Source organism: Camelus ferus, chromosome 8 (genome assembly GCF_009834535.1).
Source record: "Camelus ferus isolate YT-003-E chromosome 8, BCGSAC_Cfer_1.0, whole genome shotgun sequence".
NCBI classification, from domain to species: Eukaryota; Metazoa; Chordata; class Mammalia; order Artiodactyla; family Camelidae; genus Camelus; species Camelus ferus.
In genome coordinates this window covers 50,562,937-50,581,521 of record NC_045703.1, presented here as the reverse complement: position 1 = coordinate 50,581,521, position 18,585 = coordinate 50,562,937, and the positions used below count along the sequence as shown (strand labels likewise).

Sequence of the window (18,585 nt, the reverse complement as noted above, 5' to 3'; positions counted from 1 at the left end):
GATTTGGTGAGGAGGTGTCTGACAGATCCTCAGTCCTCTACCCATTCGCCTAATATTCAATAAAGAACTAGCTCCATTCAAAGAGTAATTGCCCCAAAGAATCCAGCACGCCTATCCATAACTACTGAAAGGGAGAAAGACAAGCAAACAAACAAAAAGAAGAAAAACCACAATTTGAAAGTTCCTGAAACCTTTCTTATGGAAATAGAAGGAAAAATTCAGACAAGTAATTGTCCCTGGTCTCTAATGGTAAAGTTCAAAGAAGACATAACAGTCAAAGAAGAGACTCAAAGACAAGAGGAATAACTTTTTTTTTTTTTTTAAAGAAGCGATTTGGCAGAACTCAGGAAGACAGAAAATAAAAATGTTATATAGAGATGGAAAACCTATTATAGCTAACTGATAGTAATAATTGAAAAGGTAATAATGACTATCTGGAATTGCACAGAGTAAATGCATGCTCCGTCTAGGAAATTTTAATAGAAATAATATGAAGATGTATCCTGGTGAAGTTACTGAACTTCACAAAGATGAAATGATTTATGACCATCATAGGAAAAGCAGTGATATCTGTCTGGCAACACTCAACAGGTGACAGTGATACATTTGAGGGAAGAATAAGTGTGCCCTAAGACTCTTATCAGTTCACCAGATGTACTTGAAAGCAGGTGGACCTTGGGATATCACTCCCTTGAGACTTTCTTGGGTGGGGAGGAACCCTAACTAAAGATGATATCCAGCGGAGAAATAAAAATGAACTTAAACTCAGTAATGACAAGATTATGGCAAAATGGCGGGTAGCATGCCTTAGTTGAAACCGTCTCAGTGTAGAAAAGACTAAATAGTGATAGGAAATGTGGTTACGGAACTTTCTTGTAAATGTTTGAACTTGTTTTAAACAATGAATATAACAAACCAGAAGGTGGGGGAAAACTGACTTTCATGGCACAAAGCCATTTTATGTGATCCAAAATGACAATATTTCATCATTTTAATAACTAAACTCTCAACAGCTTTTAGAAACCGTTTTCTTAGTTTAAAAGGTCTTTTAGGAACTAATTTTTCTTGTGGTGGTGAAACATTTGAGCAACAGCAAGTCCTTTCATTTCAGTTCAACTTCTTTTTTCCATTCAAGTTCAAATCAAGTTAAATTGACTACTTTTATTAAAATCATAAGTATGGTATAATCTAGTTTTTGTCTATGGATCCAGCTATCAAATCATTCTTCTGGGTATATATAAGCACAATGAGATGTACAGAATTATGTGTACCAAATACTTCAGAATAGGGGCTTCAGGGAATTTATTTCTCTCTGGGTTACATGTTTCTGATTGCTGGAGTTTAAAAAAAAAAAAACACCATATTTACAAAAATAGAATAAAGTCATTTTGTGTTTGAAAAAAAAGTCCTAAGTGCTAAAGGCACTGAAAGACTGACTGCAATTCACAATAACCTCACTGACCTTGAACTTCCTTCTCACCCCAAGGAGTTTCTCAGGAGCCGGTATTTTAGGGAACAGACATCACTCTGCTGAAATAGCTCATGAATGTGCCCTTGCCTCCTCTTCCATTAGGTGGAGCAAGGAGCTTGCTCTGTCCTTTATGTGTCTATGTGATTCAGAAAAGGATTTAAAAAAAAAAAAAAAGAGTCATAAATACTTTGTGAGAGCAGATAATTTAGACTGCACAACATTTTTAAAAGAATATTTAAAAAGGAACTTACCACATTGGAGTTCTTGCATGTGGACAGTGGACAGGAACCCAGGGCAGCGTGTGTCCCTGGCAGAGTGCTCCCCCTTCAGCTCCAAGTCAAACAGCCCTGGGGTCATGGCCAGTCTGTGAACCTAGCCGGGTAAACTTGGGCAGGTTACATACTGCATTTTTAAACTTTTGAATGAAGTTTGTTTCCAAGTAAAAGATGAAATTTTAACAGAAGTTTAAATTATAAAGAGTTAAATTAAACTCTTTTGCCAGAAAAGTTTAACACAGCAAATATAGTGTAGCACTAAAAGCACATGCTTTGGCATCAGGAAAAAGTGGTTCACATCCCAGATATGCCTGTTACTAGCCAGACGAACTTGAGCAACTCCCTGAATCTTGCTGAGCTTCAGTCTCCTCATCTGTAAAATGGGATGAAAATAATGGCCCCATACTTACTACAGTTGTTATGATAACTAAACAAGATGAAGTGTGCAAATCCTAAGCACGAGTCCCAGCACATAGTAGACACTTGATAAATGTTTCCTGCCATTATCAGAAAACAAGCAGAGACCACGTGACTCTTTGACATGCATGTACATCATTGCTGAAATATTTATTGAATGACCCATATCTATCTGCTTGTCAGACTTACAAAGCGTTTTGCTCAGAATTCAGTAAAGAGCATTTCTCTTTCATCACGTGTCATGGGAAGCTGCCCTGTCCTTGGCAAAGTAAGGAAGTTTGAGGAGAAAAGGTCAAAAACGTGATGACCATATTTTTCAAACCACAAGACAAGACCTGTTGGTAAGCCATGAAGTCAATTTTGAGGGACATAACTAGCAGTATTCTAAATGGAAAGGACTGGAATGATGTGGAGTGGACTGAAATGGAAACCGAGTGCCTGGCATGTAGTAAAATTTAGGTATTATCTTAGAAAATCTTTGTTTTATTATGTTCGCTATATGGATGTTTTGTGAGTTGGGTCACAGTGTGAAATGTTTTTCTTTCTGTGGCTCACAGTCAAAAAAATGTTTGAAAGCCCCTAGGCACTGGTGACCACTTGGATGGAGAAGTTGGCCAACAAGATCTAACTGTGTTTCTAATGTCTCCTGGTAGCCAAGATACTTCTGAAACAGGAGACATCTACTTTCAGGAATCTGTTGCCATATTCTGAGAAGGGAAGATATCCTTGAGCTTTGGCAACACTTGATAAAGTTGACATTTCCTCCTTCTCAACAAGAGGTCTTCCCTTGACTTTTGTGATGTTTGTTTTTCCTTCTCACTCTTTAGCTGCTATTTCTAGATGTACTTTGTATCCTCCTTTTAAATCTTATGCTCCTGAAGTTTTACCCTAGGTTTTGCTTTGTCTCCATGGACAGTTTCATTCACACCTGTGCCTTCAATGAGCAGCTTTATGCCATTGATTTCAAAATCACTTCCTCCCACTCACGCCTTTCTCCTGAGCGCCAGCACTTACTGGGCATCAGAATTCGGATATCTTTTACATACCCTAAGCTCAACATGTCAAAAACCAAACTCATTATCTTTCCTTCCTCCCACCTTCCACTCCCCATTTCCTAAGCCCATGCTTCTTCTGCGTTCCTTATCTTGGTATTGTTACCACAATTCCTCCCATCTGTCCATCCGAACGAGACATTGTGCTTAACCTCTCCATTTGCCTCATCTTTTACATGCACTCATTCACAAAGTCCTGTCTCCTAATATTTCTTCCTCTTGTTCTATCATTCATTCCACTGCCACCATCCTTGTCCAAGCTACCTACATCTTCAGCCTGGACCACTGCAGTGTCTTCTCAACTGCTCTCCAGTCTGCCACTCCTGACCCATTATGTTCTCCACACTACCTCCAAAGTTAGCTTTCTAAAACCCCAACACACCTGCTTTAATCCTTTCAGTAGCCTGTCCTGCAATCTTGCCCCTTTCTTTTTCCCCCAGTGACCTAAACAACATTAATTTCTTGCTCAGGTTACATGTCCACTGTAGTCAGCCAAGAGCTCTTTCATTTGACTCCTCCCATGTCACTTAAACTCTCAATATCTCAGTCCCCCCACCTGAAAAGTACTAAAAATATTCCCCCCTCCTTATTTGCTATGGCTGTTGTATTTTTAATACAGGAGAGTAAAAATCTTTATGAACAACCTAGTTAATATCATCATCATTCTCATTACTGAAAATGCAGATTTTGGTATATACTCCAACCTAGTGAATTTTCCCCAGAACCCTAGAGGACAAGTCGATTTTTAATTTTTATGAGAATGTCAAGGTAATTTTTCTTCCAAGAAAAAAAAAATGACTAATTTTTCTTAAAATGACCCATCAAACTGACCTTGATATGCACGGTGCACTAAAAACTTACACAGCAGAATTGACTACACAATATGTAAAAGATTTACTGTAGCCCACGAATAATAATAAATTACATACTTTCAAAATGTGCTATCCACCTTACAATTCACAGAAAAGAAAGGTGATTACAGAAAGTCTGACTCATGTTCCTGACAGCTAATGAAAAAAAAAACTGCCAGCAGCAAAAGTAGATTCTTTTTTATCTCAATGACAGGCACTTTTGTTCTTCTGAAGAGCAGGTCTTACGTTCCATTCAGTTTTATATAATGACTGTTTTTTTTTTCCCCTATTGTAAAGCAGAGAACACCTCATTATTAATTCACAGTTTCCTTCTCAGCAGATATGGGCAAAAGAAATGGCTGAATAAATCTGAATGCAGAAACATCAATAGGACCTACTGCGATCTCTCTGCTGAAACTTCTGACTATGAACATCAATATTATGCCAAAGTTAAGGCCACTTGGGGAATGAATTGCTCCAAATGGACAGAAACTAGACGGTTCTATCCTTTCTTAGAAAGTAAGTAACACAGTTGTCAAGCACGGGTTAGTATCAAGTTCATCGGACCTCCTAATGTAAGTCTCCTCCTCATAGACAGCCATGCCCGAAAGGCCAGTGCTCTATTTGGCTCTGTTCTGCACTCTGTCTATCAAGAGGAGTGACTGGCCCAAGGTGCTTCACATCGTGGGATCTCAGAGCCTCATCTTTAGAGGAAAGTTTTGGCCAAGTGTCTCTAAGATCTCTCCCAGATCCAGACTTGACGCTAAATGCCAAATGCCAAATGCCAATGTATCAGGTTTTGATTTTGTTTTATTGTTTAGTTGACTATGTAATTGGAGGAAAAACTGACAGATTTATTTTAATGTTGTGGGTTTATAAACCATTGACATAAGTACGCAGGTTGATTAAAGATTGTTCTGATCACCAAACTAAATCTCTTCTTGTGATAAACTTTGTAGGGTGATGACATCATGTCTAGATGTAACTCAGATTAAGGTAACATCTTCCTGGTATTTGCTTTTTAAAAATGTCCTTCCCCTGATCTGTGACTGATTCAGCCACAGAGGACCCACTCAGAGCTGCCAGGATGAACTTTACAAGCACGTCCTAAATTCTGGAGTTGGAGCCTTTCCCCTGATCAGAAGTCAGAAAACTGCCCTCAGACCAAATGCAGCACCCAGCATTTCTGTTTTTCTATAGGACAAGAGCCAAGAATGGTTTTTACATTTATATAAATAAAAGTTGCAACAGAGATCACAGGGCTTGCAAAGCCTAGAATATTTACTGTCTGTGCCTTTATGGTAAGTTTGCTAACCTATGTTCTGGATCATTCTCCAAAGGTAACATCTCCAGAGGTCTTTAGCAGTGTTTCATTTCTCCATTTCTGATTTTTACAAACACAGCAAATCCTATTCATGTTATTTATCACCAACAGTTCAAGTCACAGGAGTGTTGCAAACACTTTTAATTGTATTTACCATCATCAGGAACTGTTTATTCTTGTGACTAGGAAATATATGTGACTAAGAAAATATTACCCTTGAATTTGCTGTTTTAACATTGTGTCAGGGTGAAATGATTGTTTCATGATTTGGCTTACTTGGGCCCAAAGCATTCTTCGAGCATTCTGAGACAACTCAAATAAGAGGGTGGGCTTTAGAGCTTTGACCCCAGTGGGATTATACTGCAGTTTTATCCAAGATGATTTCTACGCCTGAACATGATCTTTCCCTGTCCTCTCCCCTTTTAGCACAAATTGGCCCACCAGAGGTTGCTCTGACTACTGATGAAAAATCCATTTCTATTGTTCTGACGGCTCCAGAGAAGTGGAAGAAAAATCCAGAAGACAGTTCTGTTTCCATGCAACAAATATACTCTAATCTGAAGTATAATGTGTCCATATATAACACTAAATCAAATAGAACGGTAAGCCTGAAATGGAATGGGGGCATAGGACCTGTGTCACTGTTTGCAGCTAAAACTGGAACAGGCAACCCTGATGCTTTAATTCTCTGCATGTGAATCTCGGAAGGTGTGATATTCAAAAGAGATGCCATGCAAGGTCCAATTGAAGCTGATGTGTTGAAATGTAAAGAACTTCCTTCAGATTTCCTTTACAGAAAGTCTCTGTTAATGTTGCAGTTGGAGTGTAGACAAACTGTTCATCTCACTTTGATGGAGAGTTTTTACTTGCTTAACATCTGTCAATCGGTATCCAAGAAGGAAAAAAAAAAAAGAATGTTAGCAAGAACACAGGACAAAGCTGAATAAAAAAACCCATCCTTATTATTTAGACTTGTTCCCAGAATTTGTCCAGTTCCTGACCACGCCGTGAGGAGCTGAAGGAAAAGGGTATTTTACAGCTGTTGCTAATATAAGAAAGATCATAGTGATAGTGAAGGATTTCACAGTGCCCCAGTCTTTTATTTCCTTCTAGAGTTATTTGTCTGGGGTGGTGCTGGAAATCTTCAGCTCTAACTGCTGTTTGCGATTCCCTATCCCAGTGGTCCCAGTGTGTGGCCAATCACACGCTGGTGCTCAGCTGGCTGGAGCCAGACACCCTGTACTGCGTCGTCGTGGAATCCATCGTCCCAGGGCCTCCTCGCCTTGCTCAGCCTTCTGAGAAGCAGTGTGTCCGTACTTTGAAAGGTAAGCTTCAAAATTCTCAGCTGGTTGGAGGGAGCAAATCTGCTAAAAAACTAGAAGGAAGTATGGCGCTGTAGACGAGGTTTTGGCAAATCCACGTCTACCAGAAACAGGCTGAAGCAAAGGCAGAAAGAACCATCACCAGAAATGCACTGAGCAGCCTGAGACTCTGCCACCAAACCTGGCTCACAGTAGGGAATGTTTCCACCACCTGAGGAAGTCTGATCACCGGGGCTGGAGTCCACTGCCAACAAGTCTCTGCCTTGGGGAATAAGAATTACAGGAATTTTTGCACACGTGGTTTTTCTTCTTTCAAACTATAATCACTCTGAGCAGTAGAAGCTCTGTAGTCTTCAAAAACATCAGACAATTTTATTGCTGGAAACGAAGCAGTATCATAAAAACACTTTAAGATGGTTTTTTGTTCCCCCTCCCGGGGATACAGATTACAGGCATGCAGTTGGTGTTCAGATATCACTTGCTGTGCGAAGGTCTGGGGTCAGCAAATCCAAAATTACTCCACTAGCTGTTTCTTTCTCTTTCCTTTTATTTTCCTCCTTCTGAACTTAGCCGCCAAGAAGGATGGTTGAAGGTTCTTTTTCCTATTAGGAGACTAGAGTTAGGAGCTTGGCATTGGTTTAATTGTTTTTCCCTCAGGGTGGGAAGACCTGGAACTCAAAACCTGAAAATTGAAGCTAAATCCTCAAGTTTATCTTCACTGAACAGCTCGTCATCCATTCTTCTTCTGTTTCTCTCTTCTAAACATGCTGGCCTAGGACAAATGCCACACTGCTTTTGCAACTTTTCTGTACATTTGAAATTATATAAAAATTTTTAAGTTATATAAATTGCATTAACAAAAAAAAAAAAAAAAGGGACTTTTTCCCAAAGTCTTTGTTCCGTCACTAGCTACGGGACAGGAGCAGTGACAGACCTCTTGTTTTCCTTTCCCCTCGTACCTCCCACATTTCATGCAACAGTCCCAAGGAGTAAAAAGGGAATTTTGTGAGTACGTATCAAAAATGAAGAGCTTTAATTTTGAATCTCCATCCTTATCATACCTTTCCCTTTAAAACAAAGGGTTCTCTACCATATGTCGAATAAACCTAAAATGCAAAGCAAGCAAAAGGTAAAACAAGCTGACTGAAAAAAAATCACTTTTGTATTTAGAAAAAGTACTCTGTTTACTAATGGCTTGATCAGTGGCCAAATAGTAGGAATGAATTTCCGTGGAAATCATTTAAGTCACTGGCAGAGCTAAAGCAACCAAAGTTCAGATTAAATTACATACTTCCCGGTAAGCAGGTGGAGTCAACTCGTTCACCAGTCCTGGAAAGGTAACAAAATAACAGGGTACCACGTCAGGTTCCGACCTTTTCCAGATATCCCAGCCTTTAGGTCCCCCTAGATAACTTTCCAAGAGCCTACGAGGGCTTGCTTTTTCAAAAAATCACTATTAAATTACCTCTTTGGGGACTATTCTTTGAGAAATATTTCTGCTCTCCACAGCCCCCCAATCCCTAAAATACAGGTGCGGTTTATTGGTTGATTGTTGCAAACACATGCTGGTGTACACAAAGTGTCATTGGTCATCACTGTCACAGCTCTTTTTAACCAGGCGAGTTCAGTCCGGAAACCAGGGATTTTATTAAGAAGGTTGGACTGAGTGGTAGCCTGAAGTAGGGACAGACGCTGCTCAGCCACCTGCAACATCTGCATTTTGGCCTTGGTACCTTTCTATGTGGAACCTGTTGACAGACGTTAACCATCAGAATTTCAGATATCCCACAGGAGCTTAACAAATACAGTATGTCAGTCACAGTGAGCCCTATCCATCAACCATACAGTCTGATCAGTGGTGAACCAGGGCTGCTTTTCTTAAAACTATTCACCAGATTTTTTCATTCCTCTGTGGACTTTGAAACTCATCATGAACCTATAGCACAGCAGGACCTGGAAGGGGGTTACAGCCATTCTCAGCACCTACCAGCTCCTCCACCTCCCTACACACATCCCCAAGCTCTGGACCTACCCAGAAGGTCTGGCCAGCTGTGTGAGGATGGTTCTGTTTGTCACACAGAAGGTGACCCCATACATCCTTGTCCTCTAGTGAATGTATGGAAAAGACTGAGTCGAACGAGTGGCATGGAAATGTGGGGCATCTTAACAGGCTCTTCACAAGAAGGTTTTGTTGTTTGGTTTGAAGTGCTGTGAGTTGGCTGAATATCAGACACACATTCAAATACAAGAGCCAGCATGAATCTCATAGCCAGACATAAAATATTGGAATATCTACTGACCTGGGTTGTTAATGTATCCTTGCCATAAAAGTTTGAGTCAAGTCCAGATGATTCCTTAAGACCATCTATTATCAGAGTGAGTAAGAATTCTGAGACTCAACATTTAGCTCCAGCTTCTCAATTTATAAATGAGAAAACTGAATTTCTAAACGTAACTGATCCACCCAAAGCCTTTTGACATTGGTAATGTTTTCCCGTCATACCAAATCACAACTATCTACCCCACTTTTTTTTTTTAACAGATCAAACATCAACGTTGAAGGTTAAAATCATCTTCTGGTATGTCTTGCCCATATCTGTTACCGTGTTTATTTTTTCTGTGATGGGCTACTCCATGTACAGATATACCCATGTTGGCAAAAAGAAACACCCAGCAAATTTGGTGAGTGCTTAGCATGGTAGGAATCATTATAACTCACCTCCAGGGCAATAGAAAAGGGGGGCTTTAGAACAGATACCATTTCTTTTTTGGGCAGAGTGAGTTTAAAGTTCAAGAGTTTATTAATTAAAAATAGCTTTTGTACTAGATTAACTCACTAGCATAACCAAAGAGAAAGATTCCTTAACTTTGACAAATATTTTATATTTATTTATTCTTTTTTATTTTGTGGGGGGAATGGTAATTAGGTTTTTATTAATTTATTTTAATGGAGGTACTGGGGATTGAACCCAGGACCTCATGCATGCTAAACATGCACTCTGCCCCTGAGCTATACCCTCCCCCCAAGACTTTATATTTAATGAACAGATTAGACTAGGTCTTGAGGTAACAGATAAATTAAGTGATGATCCATGCCCCTTCCAGTGGCTCAAATCTAACGGGGGACTAGAGTTTTAAAATATACATAAAGGCTAAGATGAAAGCAGGTACTGGGGACTCCTGAGGGTATGGGGGGACAGTGACACCCTATGTGGGGATCAGGAGATGTTTTGTGCCCAGGCTTGGTTATGGAAAGTGAGTAAGAGTTAGGGCACCTACGGCAGACAGAAGAAATGGCAGGCACAAAGGTGAGTGGATGTTTGGGAAACCACGTAGTATTGCTAAACCATAAGGTTCCTGTTGAGGAGCTATGAGAAATGGGACTGGAGAGTGGGACGTAAGGCCAGGTAACGGGAGAATTAGGGTGTTATATTAAGAACTTTGGGCTTCATTGTGTTTGCAAAGAGAAATCTCTGTAGGGTTTTGAGTTGGGATTCCCACGGTCAATGTTGTGCTTTAGATACAACTGGATAGTGTTAAAGACAGCTTTAGGGGGAGTAAGACTAGAAAATTAAAAAGGGGGGGGCAGCTAGGAAACTGAGGCAGTTGTGCAGGAAAGAGAAGATGGGAGTCTAAAAGAGGAGAGTGGGATGTGGGGCTGGAGACAGACCCCGAAGGGAAACTCCTTTAGGAGGAAAGTGGCTGGGACTTGATCATTCACAGCAGGAAGAAGCAAGGACGTAGAAGAAGGTGGAAACCTTAAGCTTCTATTCCAGGTACCGAAGGGTTCCCAAGGGCAGAGCATATTTTAACAATAAAAATGGTTTCTTTGGAAATTATCAGAATACATGTTCACATGTACACGGTGCATACATGCATTCCTGTTAGTTCAGTTTATTAATAGGTTTCAGCCTTGACTTTTTAATGGTATAGGGAGACCTTTCCTGGGAGCAAAAAGCACAGGAGAACTGACCACATGTGACTTTCTGAAACCAAAAATTTCATATAAGAATGATGATGAGGTTCCTATTTTGTAACATTAAATGAAATCACATCACAGGGTAGATAATGAGGATTGTAGCACATCTCATCATTGACAGTCTAAACAGGCACCTTCCACATATCCTCAGCAAAATTTTAACCAAATAAAATTTTAAACATTTTCCTGTTGTGATTTTGACCTGCTATAAACTGGAGATTAATTTCCCTTTTTGGTCCTATTACAGCATGGTTAGTATGGGGGGAAGTAAATAAAACCATCTCCATTCATGGGCTTATTTCCCTTTTCACACCTTGTTTTCATGCTCTTCCACATTTCCTGTCCAGAGTATATGCAAAAAGGGGCTGGTAGCCCAGGGAGCCATGGCTTATTGATAATTACATAGTACACTGTCATTAGCAAAGCAATTTCAAAAACTCTATCCCAGTCTTCACCACTCCTGACATGGCTGAAATTCTGATTTTACAGAATTAAAACCTGAAGGTCAAGAAATTAAATAACTCCCCTGAATTCCCTCAGCCAGTTAAAGGAGGGGGCAGTCACAACCTGATCCTTGGACTGGATCAGGACCACCCAGTGGACCACTTTCCACTTCCATATGCATTTCACCAGTCTTGAGTATCTTGCCTCCAGGTCAGTGAGGTTTCCTGTATATTCCAAACATAACTTTCGCTTCCATGATTGGTAAGAATAAGCCCTTAAAACTATCTGGTGACAGTATAAATTCTACTTAAAGCTATCTTTCATGTCTCTCTAAAGTGAAAAGGTGAAAACCATTCTCTTCTCTCTTTATAGATTTTGATTTATGGAAATGAATTTGACAAAAGATTCTTTGTACCTGCTGAAAAAATTGTGATTAACTTTATCACCCTCAACATTTTGGAGGATTCTAAAACCTCTCAAAAGAATGTAAGTGTAATGGAAAAAACCAATGAGGTATCGGACGTGAGTGAGCCCAGCGAGGACCAGGAGCCTCATCAGGAGGAGATGGAGGTGAAGCACCTGGGGTATGCGTCCCACTTGATAGACGTTGTCTGCGACTCTGAGGGAAGCACCAAAGGGACTTCCCTAACCCAGCCAGAGCCACCTGGCAGAACAATGCCCACAGATGAAACGGTCGTTGAATATGAATGTGATATAAGAACCAGTGACATTTTTGTGGGGCCTGAAGATCCAGAGCTCAATTTGCAGGAGGCGGTGTCCCTCCAGGGAAAGTTATTTGCGCAACAGGCAGCTATGGCAGATTTGAGCCCACAAGCACTGCCGTATCCATACGTCCCCCAGCTCAGAGACTTGGACCGCATGCCACCGGAGCAAGTGGACACAGAGGAGGGGCCAGAGGAAGAGCCATCAACCACACTGGTCGATTGGGACCCTCGGACTGGCAGGCTGTGTATACCTTCTCTATCCGGCTTTGAGCACGACTCAGAGGGATGTGGGTGTCCTGAGTCTGACAGGCTCACGGAGGAGGGCGTCCTGTCTAGACTCTATGAGGAGCAGGCTCCAAACAAGGCGCTGGAAGAAAATGAAACCTATCTCATGCAATTTATGGAGGAATGGGGTTTATATGTACAAATGGAAGACTAACACCCAAACTTCCCTCGGCCAGATCCGGACTGTTACAAGGCACCTGAGTGCAAACTGATGAGTGACCACACAATAAAGTACCTGGGGTAGAAGTTTACTCAGATTTCTCTGGGTCAGTGAGAATCACTTACTTCTCTCTATTCTCATAGCACTTGTTTCGTTCTGCCTCGTCTGGGTGATGGGGTCGTGCGTGTGGGTCTCCTGTATGGATGGTGGGCGCCCAGAGTAGAGAAACTAACCCACTCTTTGTACCTAGTAAGTATTCAAAAATGTTGGCCAAAGTGGATGCAGAATTTATTCAGGCGGGTATATTCTCTTTGTTTGTCATTTTCTAGCAAGCACACTTTTGCAATTATCTCCTTGGCACTATAAAAAAATACTTCATGAAGGCCATTCCTTGTATAAGTACTGCTTTTTCAGAATTTTGTTTATTGTCAGAATGATGAGATACTTAAAACATGCAAACACCACTAGGTGGGTGGGAAGTTGTTACATTTAAAGACTGTAAACCACTGTTCAATCATAATAATCCGTGTTCAGGGTGAATAAACCAGGCACAGATCTTCTTGGCATCATATGCTTTGAGCTACTTTAAGTGGCCATATTAATATTTCAGGAGAAGTTCTGGATTGTAAACATAAATTGTTATTATATGTTGTAGTCAGAAAAATGTCTTCTCAGTAAATTAATAGGGGCTTTTTGGCAGGGAATTAACCTGAAAGAAAATGCCACATTTTTTTTCTTTGTTTTGTTTTGGGGAAAGTAATTAGGTATTTATTTATTTTGATGGAGGTACTGGGGATCGAACCCAGGACCTTGTGCCTGCTAGGTGCATACTCTGCCACTCAGCTATCCCTTGTCCCAGAAAATGCCACATTTTATAACAGAATGCTACATTTATTTCTGGAGATGTGTTTTTAAAAGATATTTATATAATCTATAAATTAGAATGCTTTTAGTAGCTGAATCACTGTTATTATTATAATGTTAAATATTTGAATATTAATATAGATATTAATATAATACAGATATATAGAAATTATATAGATATTAATAAATATAGAATATTAAATATTCTATTTGAATGAGCAATGCCTCAGAGACTCCTTGGAGTATGTATGAATAAATATCTCATATCTACATAATTTTAAAATCAGTAAATAAACAGGACATACAAAAGAAATGTTAAATTAATATGTAAGAGAGAGAGTATTAAAAACTTGACATAATTTACTGTGAGAATGAAATTCCAGTCATTATTCCTATCTCCTTCACCATTTGGTTAGAAAATTAAATTTGATAATCACGGGGCATTAAAATATGACAGAATCTATTAAGTTAAACCGTATAAAATTGTGAATATTTGACTGTTTCTGACCTGCAGAAACAGCCGTGTCATATGATTTAACTTAGTATGTATTAGTTTTAGTCAAGAACTCATAATTCACTGATGCTGTTTCAGGAAAGCAGATGTCATCCATATTTTCTTATTTATATTCTTGGCACAGGCAGACAACTTTGGTAGGAGAGATGGATTCTGAAGTCATGGTCTTCTGAGATTGTCCACAAATCCAAACAGTTTCTGATCTAATGGTTTAATTTAGAGCATAATTATATTAACCAGAATGTTCTGTCCTTCTCAATCTTTGTAAAAATGATTCTGCCAGTTTTGAAGAACAAATTTATTATTACTGTAAAAGAAGTTCAGGAGTGGGAAAGAATGAGCTGCTTTTAAGAGCAAAAAGAAAATGAAGTGATGGATGATTGGTTTATTGATTTCATTCACAAAATATTGATTGAGCACCCAGTATGTCCTACAATGTCCTCATCTATGAAACAGGGATAACCGCTCCCTTAGGGTGACTTCAGGGATGAAAAAGCATTTGAACATAGAAGGCACTTAGAACAGTGCCTGGCACATGGTGAGGGCTCTGTAAGTGCTTGTTATCATCGTTGTTAACTGCCGTAGCATGTGCTCAGCACCAGGAAGGGAAGCCATTTAGACATATGACTTTTAAAATTTTTTTATTTTTTTAATTGATGTATAGTTGGTTTACACTGCTGTGTTAATTTCTGGTGTACAGCATAGTGATTCAGTTATAGATAGATAGATAGATAGATAGATAGATAGATAGATAGATAGATAGATAGATAAAATATTCCTTTACATATTCTTTCTCTTGATGGCCTATTATGAGATATTGAATATAGTTCCCTGTGCTGTACAGTAGGACCTCATTGTTTATCTCTTTTATATATAGTATAGACATATGACTCTTTTGATTCAAAGGTAGAGCTTGCCTTACTTTGCTTCTCTTGTCTAAAAAGTACAATAGTAATTTGCTTTCTACTTTATACCTTCAGATTGAAACCTGTCTGTGGATTTGTAAAAAGGAATTTAATTCTGCATAGCTTTCAAATCTCTTGTCACTCTAAGCATGTCAGAAATATTGAGCTTTTTTAAACTTCTGTTACTTCAGCACTTTGCAACATACACACACACATATATATTCAAACGTGAGCATACATAGGTGTTTCTTGGGGGGAAAGGTAACACATTCTTAGATACAGTATATCTGTGTGGGTGGCATACAATAAGTATTTCTTACAAACTATGGTTACCAAAGGGGAAAGGTGGGGAGGGGTAAATTAGGAGTTTGGGATTAACAGACACAACTACTATATATAAAATAGATAAATAACAAGGACCAACTATAGAGCACAGCAAATTATACTTAATTTCTTGTAATAAGCTATAATGAAAAAGAATCTGAAAATACATGTGTATACATATACATATATGTATAACTGAATCGCTATGCTGTATAACTGAAACTAACATTGTAAATCAACTATACTTAATATAAATTTTTTTTTAATTTTAACTTAAAAAAAAGTATTTCTTGTAAGGGAAAGATAACACATTCTTAAATGCAGTAGACCTGTGTGAGTGGCAGCTAAGGTGGATCCTGTCACCTCTGTGGTCAGAGCCTCAGCAGCTCCAAGAAGTCACCCTCTGGGACCTTGTCAGATTCCATCCCTAGGTTTGAGGTCCCGTTGGAGCTGGGAAGTTGAGGTTTTAGAATCTTTGACAAGTAGCTTCATCCTCTCACTAGCTGTTCATCAGTCTAGGATTTTAAATACTTCTTCCACGTTAGGTAAGATTTCCTCCTGAAAATGTCTGTTAGTGGCCCTGTGTTCGCATCCCACAAATTCTAAACAACTGGGTGAATAAAAACACCCCACTCCTAAGTGAGTGAAACTTGGCACCACATCTTGCATGTGAGGAGGCAGTTGGTGAAGAGGGATACTTGCCCCTTCAGCCTACAACATGGGAAAGATCGGGTGCCCCCAGGCTGAGCTCAACTCAAAGGAAATCAGTGCAGGGGAAAACTGTTTATACAGCCCAGAGCGCAAGTCTGTGCAGCATGAGAAATCTAATGAGAACATCAAATAGATGGCTTCATCAGCATGGATCCGTGCACCTGGGTCATAAATCAAATCCTCTCTGGCCCACACTCTACCTCCCAAGTCTTGAGATGAATTTTTGTTAAATTATCTGGGGAAGAACCATTTGTCTCTATTTCCTCTGTGGTTCCCCACATTATACCTTGCATAAATCTTCAACCTACAGTTTTCTCAAAGACTCTCTGCTCAAAAACATGTGCCTACAATTTTTTTTAATAAATAGTGCAATGGTTATGGGTATTTTAAGATAAAAGATAATAGATAAATGTATACATATTTATTATAGACTAACTAGAAATAAAGGCGGGAAAATAAAAATTACCTGCAATACTCCCACCCATTGTAAACATTTTAGGGGAGAGAAATGATTCTCAGCTGGGGGTGATTTTGTCCTCCACGGGACATCTGGCAATGTCTGGAGACAGTTTTGATTGTTGCAACTCAGTGAGGGGGCACTGCTGGCATCTAGTGGGGAGAGGCCAGGAATGCTGTTCCATGTCCTACGATGCCCAGGGCAGCCCCTCATAACAGAGTTACCCAGACCAAAGTGTCAGGAGTGTCTAGGTGGATTAAACCCTGGTATAGAATTTTCCAGAAACTTTCAATACATATGTGTATATATTTTTCCCCAAAAAAAGGGATCTTACTGATTTCTTTTATAACTTGCTCTCTTTATTTACTCAAACATATGTATCTATCTTAACTATACTTAGATTAATTTTCTGAAATACGAATCTTACTCAAGCTAGAACTATTGAAATGCTAGATTATGAATTAATTTTTTTCTAAACTTAATATTTTGCTTTTTTTTAGTCAAACAGTAACCAAAAGTTGGAGTTATTAAGAGCAAAGTGATGTGACTCCTTGAAAGATAACTGAACCTCTCCTAAATGTTATTTCCTGGAAATCCCTACCCCTGCAGAGCGGCTGGATGACAATTAGGTGGTCATTCATCTTCCCTTGGAGGTGTTGGGGTCTCCTGTGCTTAGCTTCAATTACCTTCCCTCTTAAAGTCCTCAGGAACTTTAGTGACAGGTGCTTAAAGGCAATCTTGGCTTTCACTATAAATCCTGGATGAACATTTATGTTTATCACTGATTTCCTCCAGACTCCTTTGCCTGTGGCAGCTGCAAGATTTCTTTTGTACTTTACTAGTTTCAGCCTCTAACAAATTTTCCAGCTGGTTTTCATTTCTGACTGTCACTAAAGATGGCGCACTGAGGTTATGAAAGCATTGCTTCATCCAAGGCTCCCTTCAGAGAGGCGTGAGGGCTTGGGGTGCTTCGTTGTGTTTGTGCCAGTTGAAGGAGGCTCCTTCTGTCCTCAGAAAAAGCTGCCTGTTCATGTGTTTCCCTGAAACTCTGTCTCTGGCATTTTGCTAAATTTGGAAGCAGTTGAGGTATTTTTCTCCCTTATTTCCTCCGCACATTTCTTCTTATTTCTTAATCTATCATTCACTGGATTAAGTGCTATTTGGAGGCTTCCCACCAACTCAGAAGATGGACATATGGCTCGTGTTTGTGTTTTCTCACCCAGGCAGCTGAAACAATGAACATTATCTAGGGATAAATACCATCTATCATTTGCCCATCCCTGGAGCTAGCTGACTTCTGCTGGACATATGAATTATCTACTGCTGTTAGAGGTTTCATAAAGTTAAGATAGTTTGCATATTATCTTTTCTTGTCATGAAGTGCGTCCTTCCCCAATCTGAAATTGATTTGAATTGCAGACCCAAACATTTGATGTGAGAGGGGGAAAACCAGGGGAAACTTTAACCCCAACCCCCAAAAGAAGGCATGGGATATTGGATCATTATTAAATTTGTCAGCTTTGTGCTTTTACAAGAATTTAGCAGCATTTGATTGAAAAAAGATATGCAGACTGTCATCTGAAAAAAATTGTACACCCTAAAAGCTGAAAATTATGTTTTACTTGGCAGGCTTTCTGAGGACTTAAGTTGGGGAGGCAGCCTCAGGTAGCTCTGAGGGACTGCTCCAAAGAGGTAAGGGAGGAACCAGGATGTATAGGAGATTTTGCAACAAAAGCCAGGTAGTCAGAACATCAAAAGATTACTGCTAATTAAAGAAAACCAGACATCTCAAGTTAATGAATTTAGTGGTTTTCTGGTTTTCCATGTATGGGAAGATGCAAGAGTCTGGGCTCATTGAAATCAACCTTTTGATCTACACCCTAACTATCTAGGGCCAGTATCCTGTTTTCCTCCATCTTGAATCCCCTCAGAGTGCACAACTGAGGGGCAGCTACCATGGCTGATGGTTTGTTGGCCCCAACACCCATTGTTTATTGATATAGTGGACACCATTTTTCATTCACAGTAACTTAGGCAATTTACCTAAACTTTTGGGACCAAAATCCCTCATCTATGAAACGGGAATAATAATTGTACCTACTTCATAGGGTTGTGGGAGGTTTAAAGGAATCAATACACTGAAAGTTCTTAGAAGAGTGCCTGACACTAAGTGAGCGTATTTCTTTATCAGTGGGAGAAAGCTGTGGAAATGAATGAACCACATCTCTACATGGCAGCATGAATGAATCTCACAAACACACTGAGTAAAAAGAGTGATTCCTAGAAGAATATACAGCAGATAAATCCATTTATATAAAGTCTCAAAACATATGAAACTAAACATTTTGATAAAAATGTGGTGAAACTATTAAGAAAGGCAAGGAAAAGATCAACACAAAGTTTAGGATCGTGGTTTCCCCGTGGACTGAAGGTAATGGGATCACACAGAGCTTCCGTGGGATTGAAAACAGTCTCCTTAAATATGGTAGAAACAGGGTATTCCTT

At 39.5% G+C, this 18,585-nt stretch overlaps 1 protein-coding gene across 2 annotated transcripts in view; it reads left to right on the top strand.

Annotated features, from left to right (window-relative positions):
• The window catches only part of IL20RA (interleukin 20 receptor subunit alpha), a 34,306-nt gene extending 21,614 nt beyond the window's left edge, over positions 1-12,692 (top strand). Inside the window, exons 3-7 of one of the 2 annotated variants that reach the window (XM_032485008.1) lie at positions 4,404-4,585; positions 5,817-5,992; positions 6,571-6,715; positions 9,255-9,394; positions 11,508-12,692. In XM_032485008.1, the coding sequence (XP_032340899.1) occupies positions 4,404-4,585; positions 5,817-5,992; positions 6,571-6,715; positions 9,255-9,394; positions 11,508-12,299 (1,435 nt within the window). In that variant the 3' untranslated portion in view covers positions 12,300-12,692. The remainder of the gene's footprint in view (positions 1-4,403; positions 4,586-5,816; positions 5,993-6,570; positions 6,716-9,254; positions 9,395-11,507) is intronic. The other variant, XM_032485009.1, reaches the window with a different exon arrangement.
• Positions 12,693-18,585: the final 5,893 nt, after the last annotated feature.